The following is a 24120-nucleotide window of genomic DNA, read 5'->3' as shown; positions in this document are numbered from 1 at the left end:
TCTTAATACACTTAATACAGAATATGTCTGACTTGTTCAAAACTGTGCAAGATGCAGTGCAATCTGCAAAACTAGCAATCCAAGATCTTGTTAAAAAATTTAAAAAATTGGTTGGTATCTTTTTTTTTTATTTTATGTATTACATCAAGATTAAATACACAAAACATGCTAAAAAGGCTACTATTATAAAAATCTATTTACAGATACGTGAAGAATCATCTCTATCTTCTGTTTCTGCAAGATCTGTTGTGACATTGACAGACTCATTAGGACAATGTAAAGAGAAATTGGATGTTTGTTTTCACGAGATAAGCAAACTTAAAAGTGCTGTATATTCCAAAGAAAAACTAGTAAGTTATATGTGTGTGCGTTTTCTCATTAAAAAAAATTTTTTTTTTTTGTACTATAATATATGAACTGAACAATATAGTATATTTAAACAATATGCAAGTCATATTAATTATATAAATGTAACTATTATTTTTATAAATATAATATTTTTTTTATAATTATCTAAATATTTAAAATTGAATGAACTCTTTCCAATTTGGAGTAAAATACGAGATATAATTTTTGTTTCGGTTTCTATATAAAAATGAATCTGTTTTTGTGTGAAAAAATACATATTTATTAGAAAATCACATACAATTAAGTGTAAATTTTATTAACAAAATTATTCTAGCTACAAAATATGGAGGAAGTCATACGAATACAACGGGACTCCTTAACAATGAGTCAAACAGAAGTAAAAGATCTGCATCAGAAACTACAAGACAAGGTAAATTGTGAAATTAGTAGTGTAGATTTTAATTGATGGGAGATCTCTTATGATATTATGCGATAATAATGTTTTGATTAAAGATGTCATAATGCTGCTATTGCTTTTTTAATTGAAAACTTTAAATTATTAATTTACGCTTTTCCTCTATGATATATTTTTATATTATACAGGAATATTATATATATTTTTATGTACATTGCATATTAATAGGCGACATGTGTCATAATGTATATTATAAATAATACTAATATATCTATACTTGTCAAGAATGAAGTTTGGAGGTACGTATTGACAAAATATTATAATATACAAAATAAATTTTTTACAGATTGATAAACAAAACCTTACTATCGCGCAATATGAGAGAGAGAAAAATGAATTGCTGAAACAGGTTTGCCCCTTTCCTTTTTTTGCCATCTTTTATTACTAATAACATTTGCGTTCCAACATTGTGCTATGCTTTGTAGAATGAACTCCAGATTCAAACCATTGGTCATTTACAAAATGCCGTTGTTGAAGCAAAGAGAAATTTGGATCAAATGGGTCATAAAGCGATGAGCGATGTGAGTGACCTGAGACCTGCGATATCGTCTTCGGCCTTTAATCATAGGAACGTGCATGATGTTTAAACGTGTAAAATTATGAATAGTTCAAATTGCTATTTAGCTTTTGCGTTAAAATGTATTTATTACAATTGTAAATAATGCTGATTGATGATTAGTAAAAATAAGATTCTTTGAAGATGATGGACTATTGCATTTCTCTTTTCGCCTTTAATGTTTTTATGTTGTAACAATGCGAATGCAATGGAATATAATGAGTGCCATGCATGACATGTAGCTCGTTTAATCAAGATGTTTAAAGCTTTGTGATATGCTGGTCACGCTTAAATATCTTATTCATGAAGTGACGAAAAATTGTGTGTGTTATATATACAAGCTATCTAGATTAACAAGTGTTCTGGATGATCCAAAATTAACAAATAACACGAACTACGTGAGTGTCCTCTGTTTTTAGATCTAAAAAAAGAATAAATTGTATAAAAAAAAATGCATTGTATCTTTACAGCTTTGCAAGAAAGATGAAACTATTCGTGAATTAACAATGTGTATTGATGAAACGCAGCATCAGTATAATGAATGTTTTACAGAGGTGAGAAATATTATATTTGTATCAATTAAAAATTTCTCTTGATTAATTAGTCAACATATTACTAAGTATTTTTAATCTAATTCTTTTTTGTATATACTCATAAGGCAACTAATCAGGATTTATTATTGGATTTGCAAAGAGATTCTATTGACAGTCTGCACAAGAGAATTCATTGTCTGGAGTATGATAAATGTCTAATCATTACTACTCTGCATACAATGTATTCTTCGATCTTAAGCGTAGTACAGGTATAGTATGAAGTCTTTATCTTTCAATAATTTACATTAACAATAATTGAAATAATGAAAGAATCTTGTACAATTTCAATAAAGAAATATACACATTGAATATAAGTGTTATATTTTCTATTATATATATAATGAATATATACTATGTAACAAAAAACTAAGAAAAAAAATTTATGATATATATATGAAATTATATAAATTTGTGTACATGCATTTATGTTTGTCATGTTATTAATTTAAATATGCGAGATGATTTAAAGAATTAAACTCAATCTTTTACAGAAATAAAATATTTGAATTTTTTCAGGAACATATACATGATCATGTAAAGGATCTCCGGGAATTGAAATGGAAGGTACATTATTAGAAACATAAACTACTGTTTGAAATTTTTGTCTTTATATATGTATTGGATATATTTTGTCACAGATGGATAGTTTTATGCAGATGAATTATTCTGAAAACAAATACATGAACAAATCATGTACAATGTCTCTTAGAGACAAAAGCTGCGATACTCAAGATCTGGAATATTCTTTAAATAATATTGTGTTTAGAAGGTCATTGCTGAAAGGACATTCAGGTAATTTTCTATCTATATAAGATAAAATCTAAGACAAAGATTTACAAAAATAAATATATTAATATCTCAGATAAAGATGTGGAGAATACTGCTCAAATACAACAACTAACTGAATTACAAAAGATAAAAGATAGAGAATGCAGTTTAAGATGCGAAAATCAGCGACTTAAGACTGATCTACAGTGTCACATATCAGAAATTGACAATTTGAAGAAACAACTAGAGCATGCTAAACAAAAGGAAAGTGAATATGAGAAACTTTTATCGAAGCTAGAAGAGGAAGAGAAAGAGGTGACTATGTTTAAGTTTTCCTTCCTTGCATGTTCTCAATTACTTTATATTATTTTGACTTCTTAAAATGTTTGATTGCATAACAATAGTGACACCAAGAATATGTAAACATAAAAAAATCCTAGTAATAATTTAAATTTAATAGTTAAATAAAATTTCAAGATTAAAATGTATAGATGGAAGTATTAGTAAGATTTAGTAGATTTTAGTATGCGTATGTGTGTGTAAAATTTATGAAGATTAAAAAATATTGTATTACCTATTTTTTTATCTATAATATTAAAATCTGTAATCATATATTTTGTTTTTCCAAGAAAAAACATTAATATCACTAAATAATTTGTAGATTGAAATCTTAAATGACCGAATTACTAATAATGAAGAGATCATTAAGAATCAGTCTAATGAACTTGAAATGCTTAGAAAAAGATTACTCATGAAGGATCAACAGATGGAGGAAGATTTATCTGATTTAAATGTATCAGAGCACGAAATGCTGAATCTTCTGTGTAATCGAATATATTCTTTGAAAGTTTTACTTCAAGAGAAATCGGAAAACATGGTTAAATTACAAGCCGATTACGAATTACTTAAAGTACATATAGATAATCGTATCTTAATGTTTAGTGTATAATAGAATATACAAAGTGATTTGCATTTATTGATCGATCAATTGCGTCTGTTCCAGAATGAGAATTCTATATTAAAAAGGCAGAACGATATTACTGAAACTCGAGCTCAAGATGATGTCTTTCAGTTGAAGAAAAGGGTAATGTATAATAAAACTATCTTCTTGCATTTATCGAAAAGGACGAATCTTTTATGTGATTCCTTTCTTTCAAACTTTTTCAGCTCAAAGCAACACGCATAAAATTGCATCAGATAGAAAGTGATTATCAAGGAATGATAGAAGATTTCAATGAAGCTCAAAAACAGTTAATGTTAGCAACAAAACGCGAAGTAGACTCGCAAAAATCATTAATAATTATGGTAATATGTTATTACGAAATAGATAGCATTTTAGCAAATTAGTTACTAAAATTATATATATTTTATTTTAGGAACAAACTTATTGTTCTAAAATCGAAAAAATAGAAAATGAAGCGGTCGATCTGCGTGATTTGGTGGACAAATTGAGCGAAGAATTGGAAGAAACAAAAAAAAAACTTGAGTCGAAAAGTATCGAGCTTTGTCAAGCGCAAGATAAATGCAAAAGTTATACTGATCATTTAGATATCATACGACAAGATGTATGTATATATATTTTTATTTATAATAATTTTATTTTACAAATATGAATAAAATAGAAATAAATTGTTTGGATTTAATAAATTTTTTATTTTCTTAGCTCGAGACGGAAAAGGATGAATTAATGAAGGCCGAGAATGTGAATCGTGATTTGATTCAACAGTTGCAAGAATATATGAACGAAAATTATCATCTTGGCCAACAGAAGATTTTACTTGAGCGAAATAATTCCACGTACATAACCGAGGTACAATGCTTTTTCTTGTCAATATTTTTAAACAAAAGATATATATACAATTTACGAATATTTTTTTTTAATCACATATCATTACATTTGATACACAATTGTAATCAGTAGATATATCATTTTTTCCGTTTTAATTATAATTTATCGTATTTTTATTTTAATATTAAGCTGTTATTTCCATTTTAGTTAAAGGATATGCGCAAATCTTTGTTTGAATTGAAAAAGGAATGCCATTTAAAGGATCAATCTCTAACATACATGTCAGTTGATTTGACTGAAGCAGCTGTGAGTAGATCAGAACTCTGTAAGGAGTCTCAATATATAATTTCATGTATCCGTGATTGTATGGAACAACAAAAAAAATACAACAAAACTCTAGCAAAAAATCTGGAAAATAAGCAACAACTTTTAATGCAGCTTATATTTGAAAAAAAGTAAGTGTACAAGTAATATATTTAATAATTTTAAATATGGGTATCTTTTTTAGTTTCTTTTTCTCTTTTTTTCCTCATTTATCCTCAAAATCAAAGGTGTTTTCTTTTTCTTCTGCATTATGTATCTATTTATTTAAATAAAAATTATTTTTATAGAGCTCTATTAATTAAAATCAAGAAGTTGAAACGAATTAATTTATTGGCACAGAAACTGAAACGAACGCACAGACAATTATTAACTGGTAGAGGTCTTAAAAAAACGCATATAAAAAACTATAATATCTCGCCGTCGAAAACGCGTCAGGATGTAGAAACAGATTTAATTTCAAGTTTGGATTATACAGATTTATATAAGGTTAGTATTTGAAAAGAAAAAAAAGAAGAAAAATCAGAATTCTTCAGATTGCTTTATTTTTTCTCTTGTTTTTAGAAATATTCCATAGAACCAAAAGAAACTAATCAACATATATCGACATGCGGTGACTCGTGGTGGTTTCCTAAAATGGAACATTTAATGAATGAAATGCAGAAAAGTAATCAACGGTGGAATGACAATTTTAACCACGCAACGGAATCTGATACTTCATTGGAAGAAAACCGTGATTACGGTTATCAGTCTTCTTCTGCAAGCAAATGAAGAGGAGCGAGAGATTTTTCGTCATAAAGACTGAAAAAATTAAACGTTTCTTGTAACATGTACAAATATGTTTATCACTGCTGCACAACAATACAGTAATGAGTCATATAAACAAGATGTAGTAACACGATATTTTCTATATATATTTTGTGAAAAAATTCAAGTATTATTTCAGCTTGGTTTGGTGTGAATACTTCTGCACAGTATGGTGGATCCTAGAATTGTTGAGGATACTGAGTAAATATATATTATATGTACAACATAAATTAATATATACATTATAATTACAGTATATTATAATTAAACTTCGATTATAAGACAATTACCATAACGGTATATAAAAGAAGATGTTCGAAGAAATATTTATATGGTTCTTCAGCTGTGTTCCAATAGTTTGCAAGAAAAAAGTTATGAGTCGAAATTATTAATTCTATAACTGTAGAAATTTGTTGATCATTGAATAGCTTCTTTCTAAAATGCAATATTATTCCTTTATAGCTGTAAGTTATTACATAAATTGCATAAAAGGAGACAATTGTGTAATTAAACAAAAGTATTCTTTCTAATTAAAAATATTAATAAACACTGAAATATTTTGCACATATTTATACTTAAAAAATTTGAAAATTTGCCATAGAAGTTTTACAAGTATCTCTTTGTTTTTATCCTTGTATGGTACGTTACACAGAATCTTTTCCTCTGAAAATAATGGCACACATTTCTCACATATGTGATAATACATATGTAACAGATTTAAAAAAAACACGGTATAGATATAATTAATCACAATAGATATATTGCATTTATTAAGTTATGCACATTATTGAATAATTTTAATAATTTTAAGCAAAATGCGAATTTTTACCGAGAAATAGTAAAATTAATTTTTTGTCCCTCTGCTTTCTCATGCAAGCTACATCTTCGGACGTTATCAATTTGGAAGGTAGACAATCGTATTGACTATGCAATGGTACATTATGAAATTGCCAAGGTCCACATATATCATCATAATTTGTAATATTTTCCAATTCGGGCTCAGAACGTACTTTCCTGAGTATAATTTTCGTATCATCTAGTACAGTGCATTCGGATAGAAACCTGCGTTTTATATCTATTATTGCATTCGACTTGCTGTTATCGTTCATTTTCATATCATACTTTGATATGTCATAATATAAACAATTATACAAATAATGCTACCAACATGTTTACTGAATACAGAAGTATGTTAATATTTAATATACCAAATGTATGAATATATAAGTAAATTCATTAACAAAAGAGTTATCTTAAAAAAAAAAAGAGAGATTATTTGTAAATGGATAAATGCATATGTGCATATTCAATTAAAACAATAATTATCGTATTTAATCACATAATAAACTCACGCTTTCTAACAAACAGTTTTCTCTGGTCGAATAAAAAGGCATATTATAAAGAGCCATTGTAATATTCACAAGTTTATTTTTTTTTTCCCGTGTAATTCATTTATAATTCATTATGAGTTGTCAATAAAATTAATATACAATATATTTTTTAGAGCAAGAAATTGTTATATGTGTTACAAACTAAGAAAGAAAATACATAGTAATAGCAGCAGGGATAGCCTCTCCTATCTTACAAGGTCTTCGCGTGCCAAAAATTCATTAGACGTTGCATATTTTAAATATACTGTTATTATCAATATTTATGGTGTATACTTGCAACTTACTTAATTTAATAAAAAAATCTCTGAAAGATAACTAATTCTTTCAGTAGAAATAAAACAGTGATGAATGTTTAAAGTATGTATCAACTTTGAAAAGTATATAATGTTAAGTAATATAAAGTTTTCAAACATAAAGGATCGTTTCTCTTTTCTATTATATGTACATAATAATGAGGAAAATGAGAGTCACATGTATGATTCCATCATATATGTACTGTATTACATTTGTTAAATATCTACAATGCATAAGAGACTGTAACTATACTATAAAAACAGTTTGTTTTGACGAATTCTAAAAACTTCTCCAAACAAAAATGAAACCTACCTGTGATTTTAACAGAATATATCTAGATAATCTCGTATCTCATAAAAATAAAAACAGAGAGAGAGAGAGAGAGAGAGTGGAAATAAATATATAATTAAGATATATAAGGATATTAGAGATTATAAAGAGAAAAATTGCACCCTGAGAATTTCTTTTTTTTGTAACAATTTTAAATAGTTTTACCTATCACATTATTACAAAAAATATTATATTTCAAACATACAATCCAATGATACGTATCATTGCACAGAAGATGAGAGTATTATTATAAATCGCAAGAAACATTTTCGCAAGCTTGCATAATGGATCATGCACATGTGTATTCTTGTAGCACCTTTATCAGTCAGAAAGTAGAATCCACCAAAGAAAGGAAACCTTTATAAATTTGTAATATCTATTAATATCTATATAGTGTTTTACATAAACACTACATGCCTATACAATCTCAAGACATATCTATAGTGTCTTAGTAAATAACTTTCTTGCAAAATTTTGCAAAGATTATGTGCCTAAATTAATCGCGAATAAGTAATAGAACAGAAAAACTATAATAGGAAAATAATATTATGTTTTTAAATATTATATAACACATAGATTACAATATTATTATGCACAAATAATAATTCCGACTTTAATAAAGCTGATACAATAATGTAAATGTTACTTAAGAAGTAAAAAGACGAGATATCGCATAATATTATTCAATGTTGGCCATTTAACAAGATAACATTGCAAAAGTTTGGTTAAAAAGAATTATTTCGATTATGTGGGATTGCTATATTAGATATTTCTATAATAAAAAGCTTGAACAGAGATATATTGCAGTAATACTAAAAGGAAAATTCACCAACAAATAAGCACAGATATGTCATTAGGATAGAAACATCATAAAATTTAGAACTGTTTTTTTCACATATACTTTGTGTAAACCATCTTTTAATTACAAGAAACTGTCAATATCAGCTAAATATCATACATCAATATTATAGTTACACATTTATACCTTGCAGATTATAAATTTGACGGTCATATAATGGAGCTTATTTTCATAATCCGCGCTTTTCTTTCTTATCTAATTATTTTAATCCGCCGTGTTTATTTATTGTTCCAATAAATATAAAGAAGGCAAAAGGCGCGAGAGAATATATACTATAAAAAATATTAAACATATAACAGGAAATATAATATACTCTATGAAACTGCATGTGTGTGACTACTCAGAGATACCTCCCATATTATATAATACTAATACAAAAATCTGCTAAAAGCATTATAAAGTGCAAATGTCTATTCTACACAATATGAAATTGATATATTTCCCCGTTTCCTTTTTTTTTCCTTTTTTGATCGCGCTTTCTTTTCATTATATATTCTATTATTATAAAAATATGTGAACAGATTGATATACACCGAATATGCATTTGATTTGTAACATATTCATTAGGCATATCAAATATTTTTCAACTTTTCATTAATGGAATAATATCTCTTGTAGTTTTTTCCCAATTAATTTTGAAAACAGTATATATATTCAAATAATGTAAAAATATGTATAGATACGAATATATATATTGTGAGACACATACGGATTTAGATAATCACTTGCAGCAATTGCCAGTTGCTGCCTTTTGCCCATCCGACTCGACTAGTCGACGACCTTGACCACTCGTACTTGCGCTTCCTGATTGTTCGTTCTTAGGAAGCTTTTTAGCTGTGAAAAAAAAGAAAAGATAATTATTTGTTTCCGCGCGTTCTACGATAAAACTATGCGTGTGTCAATATGTTTTAACGTTGTAGACCACACACACATTCTCTCTTCTCAAAAATATTATTTACTGTTCAACATGATGTGTTATCAACATGTACAAAGTTTTCACGCACTTTGATTAGTGATAACGCGTAATACAAGATGGAATAATATTTCGGTGTATACATTATCAAATAAAATGGCAAGTTTAATATACAAACACACATTATTGCTTGATAATATCAACGTTTCTTTTTACAGCTTAATTATTTTGTTATACTATTTGTTACCTATAATAACATAATGTATAATCATACATTAATAGAAGAGAAACAAAGATATGTATAGCTCACCAATTGCAAGGAAAATATCGTTGACATTCATCGCCGTTTTAGCAGATGTTTCCATGAAAAGAAGGCCATTTTCATCTGCATACGTTTGAGCTTCATCATATTCGACAACTCTTTTATTTGCCAAATCTGCCTTGTTTCCAGCTAATGCTATTACTATACTTGGACTGGCCTGGCGCTGCAATTCTTTTACCCATGTTTGGGCACGTGAGAATGTATCCTAATAAAAAATAAGCAAACATACATTTAGTTCTGTATTTGCTAATTCATCTTTATCATAAAGATAATTCATAAATTTATATATTTCTCTCTCTTAAACCATCACTAAAGGAATTGACAGACTGCCTACCTGGTTTGTTATATCGTATACAACAATGGCTGCTTGAGCACCACGATAGTACATTGGCGCAAGACTATGATAACGCTCTTGCCCCGCAGTATCCCAAATTTCAAATTTTACAGTTGTGTCGTCCAAACATACGGTTTGTGTTAGAAATGCAGCTGGAAATAATAACATTTGCTATAGTGACAAGTAATCAATATAAAAATAAGTGTACAAAGATCAAATATATAATTTTTTGCTTGTTGTAACAGCATTGTAATATTACAAGTTTCAGTTTTAAAATCAGACAAATTATAAATATTTCTTTAAATATATAATTGTGTGTACAAATAAAAAAAAAAGAGTTATAATTAAACAACTTTATATTTATATAATTTAAAGAGATAAATTATATTTTGATAAATATGGAATTGAGAATTATATTAGTAGAACTATATTAGTATTCTTACCACCAATTGTACTCTCCTGGTACTCGTGGAACTGTCCTTTGACAAACCTTAAAACAAGGCTCGATTTTCCAACTGCAGATTCACCAAGTAAAACTAGCTTAAACTGACAGATTTTCCCTTGTGTCGATCCATTTGGTCTTTGAGCCGTACCCCGATTCGCCATGATCACCTGAAAAGAAAATTTAATTTCTTAGTTTTGATTAATCTTGCAATTTTATTAACTTTAAACAATATCGTTAAGCTTTTGATATATTTGTGAAGTTATTAAACTTCTAAGAAGCTTCTCTATTTGCTTTATGATAAGTTTTACACTTGTAGGTATGTTTAGTGACATCTTTTTTTTAGTACCATTGGCTGTTATATTTAAACATTATAAAAATCAGATAAATATGAATTCAATTGAATCACAGAGTTACATATTCTAACAATAATGCAATATTTCAATAGAAATTTTAAAATTTTTAAATGTTTAATATAAATTTTGTAATAAAATATTTTTCTTTCAATATCTACACATATATATAAAAAATATGAAGTAAATAAAACTTTAATATTACACACACACACACTGATGCTAAAAAGTGTTTAATATGAAACACACATAAAGATATTTCCAGAGATGCTCCTACATAAAAAAAATTTTGGAGAAAAATAATCGTCATAACAAGATCTTATAGTTTGCTATTGTCATTGCTCGCTAAAGTTCAATTGAATAGATAAATGTCTATTTATAATTTTAAATGTGTGACAGATAAGATGTTTCATGCATACGATAGATAATTATAATGCTCTTAAACTGTATAGAGTCTACGTGCCTATTTAATTTCAATTAGAAATACAATAGGAGACAAATAAAAGATTGGATGTAATTTTAAAGAAAAAGATCACTCGAGAATAATTGTAAAAGATGTAAAAGAGACAGAAAATCGTTTTAAAAACAGATATTTTCATGAAACACGAAAGTGCAAGTGATAAGATAAGAATATTCAAAAAAACAAAGATTGTAGGGTGAAAACGATATTAAAATAAAAGTATCATTAAAACAACAAGTCAGTAATGCCTGAGAAATCTCAAAGCGTAAAGCAATAAATCACTTATACTCTAATGTATAGATCATTACTGTATTTATTATTCTTTGATTAACGCGATCAATTAGAATTGAGGATTTTAAAAACGAGAACGATTACTTACAAGCACGGTGATAAAATCGAAGGGGTGGCTAACTAATTTGAGAAACAAAAAAGAGTACAGGCTCTTTTTAACCCATTAAGAGATCCGGCACTGTTAATTATATTATCCAATTAACTCTTTGTGTGACTAAAGTCGTCGAGAACGACGACTCCCCGCATTACTTTATTTTTATTTTTTTTATTTTATTTTTTTTCTTTCAATTACGATCGCGAGAGGAGACTAGCGCGAAAGAGATCGAATACGGGAGTAGCCGTGACGAGAAGAGCGATGCACCAACTTTTACGACAATCACGAGATTCGTACAATGCTTGTAAAAAAAGGATCTTGGGTTCTATGTACCGTACGAGCTGTCTCGCGACATTCGCGTGGAGAGAAAAATTCGCCGAATAATTACTCTACGTCACTGATAATCTTGAGTAGATGGGATACTATCGAAAAATCATGGGAAACCGTTAAAACGACGCGTCGACGATGAAGGAAAGGAGAAAGACGGGAACACGGGAAGAGCTATGTCGCGTACATTTGTGTGTGTGTATATGTGTGTATGCGTGCGCAAGCGCCGCGCAGCGTATGTGTGTGTGCAAACAAGAGGGAGAGATAGAAGATGCGAGATAGCGAAAAAAGATCGGCGAAGGAAGGAGAGAGAGTGAACGAGAGAGGGAAGGAGGACAGGAGAGACGAATAAAGGGAGTGAACGAGAATGCGCCACGATTGTTACAGCCCTGAGTACTTGTCACCGCCCGAGGTTGAAACGTCAGCAACATCCGAAATATTAAAACGCCCCTCGAAAACTCGAGCACAACCGGAGCGCACCGTCATCCGACAGTCACATAGGTGACAATACACGCGCTTCCTTTATCTCTCTCTCTCTCTCTCTCCCGTTCCCCGTTCCTCTTGTCACGGATGTAGCATGCGTATAAACATCTTTTATCGAATCTCCCGGGTGGGGAGAATATTATAATTTAGCGATTCGTTTCTCATCTCGCTCGCTCATGCTTGCACGCTCTCGGGATGACGGACACCTGCCAAGATAGAGATCATGAGTCTCGGGAGTATGCTTAACCTGTTTGCGTTGAGGAGGTTCGCCGTTAGATTGATGCGCCGCGCTGGCTAGCTGCTTCTTCGGGAGATGTTGACGATGACGACGATGACGACGACGACGACGATGACGATGACGACGACGACGACGACGACAACGATGTCGACGACGACGACGACGACAGGCGCAACGCGCAACGCCGCGCGACGATGATTAACGTCGATTCACTGGCGCGAGCCGAGTCAGGCTCGAGTCAGCACTTGCCACCGATAGATCGGCCCGTCGACCGAGCATAGATCGCGCAATCTATGTAGAACGTGTACATTTATGACAGCTCCCGGCGACGAGAAGAGTTAGGGTGGACAAGATACACAAAACCACGCACGCAAAACTCCAAAGGCAACTCTCCTCTCTCTTTCTCTCTCACGCGCGCGAACCGATCCCGTGAACTGTATTCGCACTTTCGTCCTCTCGCTCTCCCTCTCTCTTTCTCGCGTCGTCGCTTCTCGCTCGCACTTCGATATCGTCGCGCACAACCTGACGGTGAGGAGGCGTACGTCCCGGGGGAGGTGTTATCGCGTTACACCTTCACGATTTAATCCTGCGATCGTTCCCAGTTTTCCACCGTAACCTACATCGATGGGCACCGACGACGACGATGAACATGCATCGACAGCGAGTAATCGGAACTTTGACACACCGTTGCGTTGGAAGAGGGAGAGAAGGAGAGAGGGAGACAGAAAGAGAGAGAGAGAGAAAAAGGGTAGATTACCGACACGCGCGATGCATACGGTGCTGCGTCACTTTTTGCCGATTCGTTCCGCTCCGTTTCCGTAGGTCGTGCGACGCAGCGATCTGCTCGATTACTTGGTCGATTTCGCAGAACCGGAAAAGCGAAATCTCGAAACGTCGAACGGCTCTCTTTCTCTCTCTCTCGCGACTCCGCCGTTTTGCCTTCTCCGCGATTCACGAATGTATACGTACCGACTACTACGAACAAGTAGGAAGCAGTATGTGGACCATAGACATATAAAATACGTAGACGGAGCATTAGCTGTCGATATGGGCAAGGGGGAGAGTTCAAGATAGACGCAAGCGGATGCATCGGAATGTGATCTTGTTCGGCTCGGAATGCAATCTTCTTCGGTTCTTTTCGGGTAGGTTCGGTTCAGCTGTGTATTTGTGATTGGTGATACACAGAAGTTGTATTGGTACCCTTTCCCCCTCTTTTCCACAAATTTTCCCATCATCGCAGAATAAGTTTTGTCTATGTATTTTATACTATCTATGGTATAGACACGATAGCTTGTCAACTTACATGAAGCTAGGCCGACAGAAATTATTAAATATGATTTTTTTAAGTTTTCTGAGTGTATTTTGTATGTAAATTCTTTGTGATTGTGCAAACCCATGAGCGGAACCAATCGTGAACGTAACAAAAACTACGGAACGCTCGCGATTGGTTCCCTTCTCGTTCCGCGTTACGCTAATTCGCTGCATGGGTTTGCACCCAAAGGCTTTTCTCTGGTGATACATTTTTAGTAATTTATTGTTAGCAAAAAAAGAAAAATACCGCACTGGCATCTTGTGCTATTCATTGATTGGTCCACGCGGCAACAATGGATGCGATTGGTAGATTTGAATCAGACGGATCTTTAAAAATGGACGTCCACGATTCGAACCGATTCATTTCATATGTTGGCTTTGTTCACGATTCGAGAATACGCACAACAACAAAATGCTGAACTATATCAAACTAAACGTTATAATATTTTCTGGATAAATATCTCCGTTGCGTTTGACTCCTGACGTGTGGCTATATAATTTGTGTTTATGCAGTGATCAGCAGTGATATAAATTTTCGAGAAAACTTGGGTTTTGCACTCGACACATTAATTAGGTAGAGCAATTCTTGTCAAATCCTTTTGTAAAATATTCTAATGCAATAATGGAGAAGTATCAACATATGAGAGCATTTATATCAGCGGCCTCAGATTATACCAAGCATCCAAGCGAAAGTGCTACGTCTGCTATACAAAGAAGTCTTGGAGTAAATATTATTTATTATTTTATTTATATTATTAATTAGATTTGGAAAAACACGAGATACATTATTTAATATTATAAATTTATGTTTTTAAGATAATAAGCGTGTCATTGGATCTGAGTATATTTGATCCTGGAACCAGCATAGCTGCAGAATTCTATGTGAGTCTGTATGAGCTTATGAATTCTTTAGGATCACGATCCACTTTGATCTGGACCGCCGTAGATGTTTTACAAAATGCTTGCAGAAATGTTCCCGCTAGACAATCACTAATTCATACATACAAATTTGCGCCAATATTAGCAAGATTATTAGAGGTATGAAATATTAATATTAAATTATCTTGTTACATAATAAATCTTTATAAAGAGATATATACACATTTATCAAAATTCTATTATTTCTAGTAAGCTTTATTAAATAATTTAATTAACATGTTTTTTTGTTTTTTTTTACACGTATATAGGCAAATTTGACAACTGAGAAAAGGATACGAGTATTAAAATTACTTCAGGAATTAACATATGGAATCAAGATATTGTGGCAAGAAGCTCATCTTCCATATTTAATCTCTACATTAACTCAATGGGTAGTACAATCAAAGGAAGAAGAGATTATTGCACTTTCATTAGGAGTGCTGGTAAACCTGTGTTATAAAAATCTTCCAGCAGTCTATACATTGATGCGAACCATCAATACCAAAGCATTCATCAGAACATTATTAAAACTCCAAGAGCACATTAATACTAGTGTGCAATGTTGCAAGCTATTGATTATATTGGAGCCAACCAATACAAATATTTCCGAGAAATATATCATGGACTTTGCATCGCTAACTTTCACAAATCTTAGAACAGCAATGGAAAAGAAAGACGTTTTATTATTGAGGCACATTATCGATTTTTTTAACGATGTCGGACAAAATGAGCATTCGCGAAATATACTGCTTACATATTCAAAGTAAGTCTATCAAATCAGATATTTGTTCAACATAATGTATAAGGATACTATGTTTTTTGCTGTTGTCTATAGTTATGGCAGAGATGTAGAAAATATATTAGCCACTTTGGAGGAAAACACAGATCCAGAATGTATTGCTCTTATGATGGAATTTTTACTGTCATTGGTGAAATTGAAATTAACTGCCTTAACTCCTTTGTATCCTGCTTGTATAAAATCGGCTATGACATGGGTACCTGTGGAACAGGTATGAAAATTATTATTGCAATTCTTGTTAATTATTAATGCAATAATTGGAAATCTAAAGATGGTGAAAAAAAAAGAGTTAATAATTTAATCCAAGTTTTTGTCGAAAAATTGTAGGTGTGCTCTAAAGCTTTAGCACTCATACGAAGCATCATCATTGATTCACGACGCACTAAAACTTCCATCGAAGTTTTAACAGAGGTAGATCCATCTGTTCTTATGCTCATAACAAATCCAGAAGATGAAACTAATGGGCAAAATGGAAGTCAAAATGCAGAGATGGAAACAAAACAAGCTGAATTGATGCAACTGTTTCAAGAAATGATTAAAACTCCTGCACTTAAGAAAAAAATTATGCAATCGTTTAGCGAACACGCAATGCGTAGATTATTTAGTCGCATGCTAGATAATGAATTTCCTGCTGCTGGGGATTGGACTGGAAATTTCGTCCAAGTATGTTATCTAATGCAGAATGTATATATAATATGCTAAAGTTATAGTTGTATTAAATACATTTCCAATTTTGCAGAATGCTTCCACCAATCTTTACATTTATGCATTAGCCTTGACAGCAGACTTAGCGACAAGTTATTCCAATTGGTTGACATTGTATTCTGAATTACTTAGTAAAAAGCAAATACAAATGGTAATGGCGTTAGCATTATTCACTGGTGATGGGGAAGTAAAACAAAAGGTCTTGCAATTAACATCATCAACTGGATTTCCACAGGAATGGTAAGTGTTTCATGCAGTAAAAATATTTAATATTTTCATTTAATGCAATAGTAGTACAGTTGTATATATGGAATTTCTGTTTGATAAGTGTTTCCGCAGTGGCGGTCTGCATGAAAGAATTAGAACCATTAATGTTAGTTCAAAGTACTAACAGCAATGTATTGGAAGTTGCGAATAAGGCGTCCTTGAATTATACCGGGAATGAACTGGCACCATTATTCTCCATCACGCAAGAAGAGCGCCTCGATGCATTCTTAGCCAAACTCGAATCAACTTTTGAATCGAATCGGATAAATGATATTCCGACGTCTGCGGTAATGGAATTATACGAATATAAGGTATAATTTTTTGTTTTCTTCCTTCCTTTTTTTCATATTTATGACATAATTTAGTACAGTATATCTACATGCATTATATTGTAATTAATTTTACTAAAGTTAGCGACAATGAGACATTCCGAAAGGGCGATGCAATCGAGTTTAGAAGCGGCGAATAATCATGGTACTAGTCTTCAACACAGATTAGCACAAGTGATAGCTGAGTCTAGCAGATTACACCAATTATTGTTTGATACCCAGCAGTGCTTGGAAGGAATAAAAGCTGAAAAATCTATATTAACAGGAAAGCTTCACGAAATGGAAGATCAATCTAAGAAAGCAATTTTTACAAAGAAACAAGTTAGTATTTGCTACAATCACGTGAAATGTGTTTGCAGCTATAACAATTTTTTTTTTATAATATAGCTCTTGCTTTTTTTTTATCCGCTTGTAGGAAATTGAATCACTGAAAAAAATTGTGATAGAAAAATCGACAGATTTGAAACATCTGAATGAGAAGTTAACGCAATGTACAAATGAATTAGAGACCAGCAACAAAAAGATTGATACATTAAGAGTAAAAATCCAGGAATTAGACAACGAACGTTCAACTGCAGAAAAGAAAGCTACAGATATGAGCAACAAAAATCACGAATTAAGTAAACTTTTACAAAAATTGAAAGATTCTCTCAGCAAAAAGGAACAGGTACAATTAATTTTTCTTTTATATTGGATTAAGAATGTTCTATGTTAATTAATCACACTTTTTATGTTGTGTAGATTTTAGAGAAAAAGAATGCTGAAATAGAAACAAATCAAAACGATATATCTGCGCTTAAGCAAGAAATTCAACAAATGGTGCAAATGTTACAGATGCATGAGCAAACCATATCGGAAAAAGAAAAGAATATTCAAAGAATGAAAACAGAATTGGTAGATTTGAGCCGCATGCGGGATATGATTTTTGAGCTTACTGCGAAAAAGAAAGATGATTTAAATTCAAGTTAGCATTTTTTTTCATTTTAGAACTACACTAATAAAAGAAAATAATGAAAGTGTAGAAAATGCACTTATGACTTGGGCAATATAATTTTTATCCTTATCTAATATTCCCATACAAACGCATCTAATATTCTTCTGTTTAATTGTATGTTAATTCCCATCAACATATAAAAGAACAAGTAGATGTAGTATTTTTACCTCGGAAAATTAAACAGATCGAATTATGAAAATAAAACACAACAGAAAAATTTTATAAAAATGGTGCAATATATATATTTTAACAGCAAAATTTATTGAATGGATGAGTAGTAAGAACATGATTAAAAATTTGTGTATAAATAATCGATTATTGTTATCGCTTATTTAGATATCATCAATACATTTGGAAAAAGTTTTTGTACATTTATTCACATAGAAGACTACTCTAATATTTTTCTCGCAAATTAAAATGTGATTATGTCATTTTGTATATACATATTGTTATGCAAATTTTTGTATTTTTAAAAATATCATTCAAATTGAAGATGTACGATATGCATTCAATATATTTCATATGAATATTCGTCTATTGTGCTAGATACAATTTCTAATGATTTCTATTTCATATCTCGATACATTTGGAATAAAATTTCTATAAATTATACATGTACTTCTTTCTTTTATAACGACAAAATCATTTATTTGTTTCCATATTATTTTATGTTTGTTTCATTGTCAGAAATATATATGTCAATGACATATATTAACATTGAATATAATAAATTCCACTTACATAATTTTTTACTCCCGACTGCTGCCAACCGAGTAAGAACATGATTAAAAATTTGTGTATAAATAATCGATTATTGTTATCGCTTATTTAGATATCATCAATACATTTGGAAAAAGTTTTTGTACATTTATTCACATAGAAGACTACTCTAATATTTTTCTCGCAAATTAAAATGTGATTATGTCATTTTGTATATACATATTGTTATGCAAATTTTTGTATTTTTAAAAATATCATTCAAATTGAAGATGTACGATATGCATTCAATATATTTCATATGAATATTCGTCTATTGTGCTAGATACAATTTCTAATGATTTCTATTTCATATCTCGATACATTTGGAATAAAATTTCTATAAATTATACATGTACTTCTTTCTTTTATAACGACAAAATCATTTATTTGTTTCCATATTATTTTATGTTTGTTTCATTGTCAGAAATATATATGTCAATGACATATATTAACATTGAATATAATAAATTCCACTTACATAATTTTTATGTAATAGAAGCTATTTATCTTACTTATTTCTCTTTTGGCATTATAAATAAATAATACCTTTGTTTTTAAAACAATAAATTGACAATATTTAAAATGTTTAGAAATTATATATAGATATATATTTTTTTGAAATTGTATAAATAAAAATATATAATTTTTAATATCCATATCGCTAATAATTTCAATTGTTTCCCTGTAAAGAGAGAATCTATCACACGTCATCATTTTTTAATATTAGATAAATGTGTATACATCAGATTTCGAGTGTGCAAGTTTTGATCTATTGTATGTATTGTCGTGTACATATGTGTATGTGAGATATACATATATTTAGTAGAATATATATTTGCAAAATTAAATGCCATTTATATATATAGAAAATATTTCATATGGTAATATAATTGAGAAAGAGATGTTGTATGCAAAGATATATTGAAAAAAATAGATCAGAATTTCTTTATAAGAGACTTATTTTTTTAAAAATTGGCAATAAAATTGGAGAATCATTATCTACTGCTTTTTTAAGCATTAATAACTTTTAATGACTTTGGATCATACCTCATTAAATTGCCTGGAAGGAAACTATGCAAAATTATCATATTGAAAAAAGAATTAAGTAATCTTAACATTTTATATATAACTTTTTTAATAATTTATTGTAGTAATGAAATTTAAAGTTATTTTTTTCGGAAACGAAGCATTAAAAATATTTTATTCTACTTTTTTCAATTTATGTTTGCACATACTGCTAATCACTTTCTTTCAAATACTGATTGCAAGAGAGACAGACTTACTATATCAAACTTAAGATTTGTATTTACTTAGTTTCTTTTCCTAAAACTGCAGATACTTTTATATATTCAGATTCATGTATTCGATGTGATCTGAATCTGGATTAAAAGCAAAATTGGAAATAAAAGAAATATAACAATTTCAATTATCTGAAGCAGAGGCCATACGGGCGACGCTTATCTAATTATCATGTGTTAGCAGAAATGGATAATACTGAAATACGACCCATTTGTCATTGTATTTATCACCTAATGATAAATACGATTAGACTATAAAACTTTAGAAAATAAATTAACAAACATTAAATTATTTTACAAAAAATAATCGGTAATATTTATACCGAGTATTATAAAAAATTGGCCAGCCAGTAAATTAAAATGTACTGTGTGCAATATGATTAGAGAATATATTATTTTCCACGTTCAATATCGCGTCTCTAATGCGACATCGTCATCAACTACCGCCTTTACTCCATGGCTGTTCAGTAGCAGATGCAAACAATAAATAGAAGCAATTAGTATCCTGCTGCCATCCAGAACACCGTATGCCAGCGTGCAAGAGTCTCCTGTAATGCAAAACGAAAAACAAATGCAAGCGTATACTATGTACACACTTGTATTTCGACAAGCAAATTTGAAACAGAGAATATGCGACGAATATATACTTACATGTCCCTCTACTATACTGCCGATAACGTAAGGCGCCAAAAAGCCGCATGCGTTTGCCGCGGCATTCGTCAATCCGTACAAGGTGCCCGCGTAACGGGGCGCTAACGCGATGTGATTCATCTGATTTCCGGCGTATACTGCGCCCTGAAGAGAGCCCAGCCCCGCGAGCATCAACATCACGGTCATACGATCGCATCCGGCCCAGATAGCACCGATGAAACTGAGACTAGGTCCTAATGAAGCAACCGTGTTCCACAGTTTAAACGAGGCCAAGGGCGAGATCAGACGACGAGCGAGGAGCGCATCCGCAAAGCTCGAAATACCGAGTCCCACCAACCAAGCGCTCAAGTATGGTAACGCCGAGAGAAATGCGTTCTGTTGCACATTTAAATGCAAAATTTTGTCCATATACGTTGGTAGCTCGGTCAGAAGAGTGTAAAACGCCCAGGACTGACCGCACTGTGTAATGATAATGGCCCATATAGGTGGAGAGGTGAAGATAGATAACCAAGGTACTCCCGGATCGTCGTTCTATCAGAATTATTTGCTTATTACACCAGACTCATTAATAATATGTTCGTATGAATATTAAACGTAATACCGACCTCGTCTTTTTTCTCAACGCTAGCTTCGATATACGCCTTTTCGGAAGGATCGATTTTTGCATGCTGCGAAGGAGTATCATATATAAATATCAACCAGAACGCATACCATACGAGACCAAGCCCTCCAAATAAATAAAATGCAAGTGGCCAACCACCCCATAATTCTAGTGAACACAGCCAGCCGCTCACTGGTAACGAAACGACAGTTCCGAAATTCGCACCTGAAAAAAATATAATAAGTATTTTTGAGCAGTTTATATTTATCAGAGGGACGTGGGCGGGGGGGAAAGAAGGAACAAAAATATTATACCTGCATATACTATAGCAGCAAATTTACTTCTCTCCAATGGCGGTACCCAATGCGCCAGCATACTATGCATCGCGGGAAATGTTACCCCCTGTATTATGAAAAAATATTAATTGCCGATCGCATGCGAATACACATCTAAGAGACAAAATATTTACTTCGGTAAAGCCTTCTGCGACCCGTACAACTAGAAACGGTACTAGACCCCAATATGCGGCAAATGGACTTATCACTGTCAGAACAGCAGTCAGAAACACTCCCAGACCATAAATTAGCTTGCCGCCCATTTTCTCGGCCATTCTACCACCCGGGACATTTGTTGTTACATAGCCGAGAAAGAAAACACCCAGTATGATACCTTGAGTCTTCTCATTCCAGTTAAATTCTCCCGCGCTCTGACGATGAAATGTATATTAAAGATAATTTCAAATTATATATAATAAAATAATAGAAAGATATTATAATAAAATAAAAATATAGGAAACAAATTTCCAAACATGAAATACTTTAAAAGCTTTGATTGTAAACTATAAAAGACACAATTATCATTATTTATAATTTATTAAAAAATCTATAATATAAATAGCTTTATTTTTCAGATACTAATAAAAAAAGAATTGTTTTTTTGAAAATAATATATTTTATGATGACATTGCAATGTTGCATAAATATTTAATGAAATAACTGAAAATAAGAGAGAAATGGAAAAATATCTAATAGATTTATAATAAATATTTTATTTTTTAAATTCATATATTAATAATAAAATATTATAAAAAATGTCCAAATATTAACATGTGTGTAAGTTATGTTATATATCTGAGTCATATAAAATGAGATAAAAACTTGGATGACTAATATTAGATGATAATTAATATCTATATGACCTATATATAGTAAAAAAAATATTTATTCAAAATATATGTAAAAGCAACAATAAAATAAGCTATCAATATATAACTATTTAGAAAAATAACAATAAACTCACCGGTATAAAAGTTCCATTTATTGGCTTAGTTTTGGGACAAACATCACTAGTATCATTGTCCTCGGTATGTGGTATCGCTGTTTGATTAACCATGGAAACAATGGCTACTGATAAATTGACCCTCATAGCATACACAAGGGCAAAGCCAAGAAAACCCAGGAAACCTAATGTATGGCGTGCTTTTATGCATGATTTAGTGTCTGCTGGAATCTGCAATGTATTAACTGAAAAAATAATAGTATAATTATATATTGCCAACAAAAAAATATTTAAAATATATTATGTATAACAATTGCAAAAGAACAATTTTTCATCATATATTTGTGCATAACAAATTTTGCATTATGTACAATTTGAGTTATCTCATGTTTTTTTTTAAATGTTAATTTGTACTAAAACTAGAAAATTAAGTTTAGTCATTTAACGATTAAGTTAATCAGAATTTGGCTCTGAGTCTATATATTTATTTCTTTAAAATAACCAATTAAAAACGGCCCAAGAAATCTGTCAAAATTTTAACAGCATTGTATATATCTCCTCCTACAATTACACTACTAATATTTTCAAAATAATAATTGTTGATTTGTTCTGTTTCTTTCCAAACTAAAAATGCGAGAAAAGTGCGGATTCGATAAATAATTATAAAATAATTTTGCATATTTAAACTAATTTAAAGCAGGTATTCGCGAGTATTGATTAAAAAATAAAAAAATCATACTGTAACATTTGAATTATCTCATATTATTAATGCTACTATTGTCTTATAAAAATATAAAACTATTCTATTATTTGCAATCTCTGTGAACATAATAGCGTTCTTTCGCGTTATCATTAATTAATATCAGTATCATATTCCTTTGTTTCCAAACAACACATCACGATAATGCTTTGGCGAGGCAAGCATCTCTGTCATTTGCGTAAGAACGATATGCGATTATGTAAATAGTAGATATAAGCGTACAAGAATGAGGATGTTGTTTAAAAAAAATTAGGCGGACCTCGCTCCAGAGAATCGTTGATGCAAAGGGGTTGATCGTCTCTAGAGACGCTCGGATCCAATACTTCCATGATGCCTGTTAACGTTCTCGTCGTCGTCGGTCGTGCCTGCTCTCTACGGTGATCTCACGCTTTCACGATGATTCACTACCGTTCTAGGCATTGAAATTATGTTTTTGTTACGCTCCCTCCAATGCATCCGTACCAATAGCAGGTCATTACGGTCGTGTTGTTACTGCTTCGAGAATGAACCTGTCACTTGCTGTCACTCGTCCATGCGAATGTATGTATGTATTGCGGAGTAAATAGTGGGGCAAATCCCACGCATGCGCAATGTAGCAGCAAATTCGCGAAAAGCCATATCTCAGCCATAGATGTAAAATATATAGATTGGACACAGCCACT

The 24120-nt window shown here is 31.2% G+C and overlaps 6 protein-coding genes across 11 annotated transcripts in view; 3 read left to right on the top strand and 3 right to left on the bottom strand.

Moving 5' to 3' along the window:
- Positions 1-1524, top strand: part of LOC115238882 (GRIP and coiled-coil domain-containing protein 2-like) — a 12344-nt gene extending 10820 nt beyond the window's left edge. For both annotated transcript variants that reach the window (XM_029813026.1, XM_029813025.1), the window contains exons 28-30: positions 683-778; positions 1110-1172; positions 1249-1524. In XM_029813026.1, the coding sequence (XP_029668886.1) occupies positions 683-778; positions 1110-1172; positions 1249-1410 (321 nt within the window). In that variant the 3' untranslated portion in view covers positions 1411-1524. The remainder of the gene's footprint in view (positions 1-682; positions 779-1109; positions 1173-1248) is intronic.
- A 973-nt stretch (positions 1525-2497) lies between these two features.
- On the top strand, positions 2498-5661 carry LOC115238884 (myosin-11-like). The gene is made up of 10 exons (XM_029813031.1): positions 2498-2764; positions 2835-3055; positions 3402-3650; positions 3744-3824; positions 3908-4045; positions 4117-4305; positions 4404-4550; positions 4737-4984; positions 5141-5339; positions 5415-5661. The coding sequence occupies exons 1-10, from the start codon at positions 2611-2613 to the stop codon at positions 5619-5621; spliced, it is 1833 nt and encodes a 610-aa protein (XP_029668891.1). The 5' UTR covers positions 2498-2610; the 3' UTR covers positions 5622-5661.
- Positions 5662-5663: 2 nt separating this feature from the next.
- LOC115238925 lies at positions 5664-7314 on the bottom strand. The gene is made up of 2 exons (XM_029813114.1): positions 6467-7314; positions 5664-6187 (listed from the first exon to the last, which is right to left on the bottom strand). Exons 1-2 carry the CDS (start codon positions 6770-6772, stop codon positions 5933-5935), a joined length of 561 nt encoding a protein of 186 aa, XP_029668974.1. The 5' UTR covers positions 6773-7314; the 3' UTR covers positions 5664-5932.
- A 1233-nt stretch (positions 7315-8547) lies between these two features.
- Positions 8548-13854, bottom strand: LOC115238888 (ras-related protein Rab-5C). 3 transcript variants are annotated; one of them, XM_029813039.1, is made up of 5 exons: positions 13758-13854; positions 10544-10712; positions 10101-10252; positions 9755-9971; positions 8548-9365 (listed from the first exon to the last, which is right to left on the bottom strand). In XM_029813039.1, exons 2-5 carry the CDS (start codon positions 10704-10706, stop codon positions 9253-9255), a joined length of 645 nt encoding a protein of 214 aa, XP_029668899.1. In that variant the 5' UTR covers positions 10707-10712; positions 13758-13854; the 3' UTR covers positions 8548-9252. The 3 variants fall into 3 exon arrangements, with proteins under 3 accessions (XP_029668899.1, XP_029668897.1, XP_029668898.1); XM_029813037.1 differs by lacking the exon at positions 13758-13854 and adding an exon at positions 12798-13530; XM_029813038.1 differs by lacking the exon at positions 13758-13854 and adding an exon at positions 11735-12593.
- LOC115238883 lies at positions 13850-18877 on the top strand. 3 transcript variants are annotated; one of them, XM_029813030.1, is made up of 11 exons: positions 13850-13930; positions 14613-14823; positions 14916-15137; positions 15287-15780; positions 15853-16027; positions 16144-16479; positions 16556-16761; positions 16850-17099; positions 17199-17438; positions 17533-17784; positions 17859-18086. In XM_029813030.1, the coding sequence occupies exons 2-11, from the start codon at positions 14722-14724 to the stop codon at positions 18084-18086; spliced, it is 2505 nt and encodes an 834-aa protein (XP_029668890.1). In that variant the 5' UTR covers positions 13850-13930; positions 14613-14721. The 3 variants fall into 3 exon arrangements, with proteins under 3 accessions (XP_029668890.1, XP_029668889.1, XP_029668888.1); XM_029813029.1 differs by lacking the exon at positions 13850-13930 and adding an exon at positions 13997-14535; XM_029813028.1 differs by lacking the exon at positions 13850-13930 and having other exon boundaries at positions 14722-14823; positions 17859-18877.
- Positions 18878-18892: 15 nt separating this feature from the next.
- Positions 18893-24019, bottom strand: LOC115238885 (sialin-like). The gene is given in 8 exon segments (XM_029813032.1): positions 18893-20668; positions 20670-20716; positions 20820-21350; positions 21425-21645; positions 21735-21822; positions 21890-22126; positions 22720-22943; positions 23718-24019. Coding segments are annotated over 8 exon segments (1482 nt in total). The 5' UTR covers positions 23788-24019; the 3' UTR covers positions 18893-20604.
- Between the last annotated feature and the right edge of the window lie 101 nt (positions 24020-24120).

This window comes from Formica exsecta, unplaced genomic scaffold (assembly GCF_003651465.1).
Source record: "Formica exsecta isolate Colony F162 unplaced genomic scaffold, ASM365146v1 scaffold362, whole genome shotgun sequence".
Taxonomy (NCBI): Eukaryota; Metazoa; Arthropoda; class Insecta; order Hymenoptera; family Formicidae; genus Formica; species Formica exsecta.
This window is presented reverse-complemented; position numbering and strand designations above follow the sequence as displayed.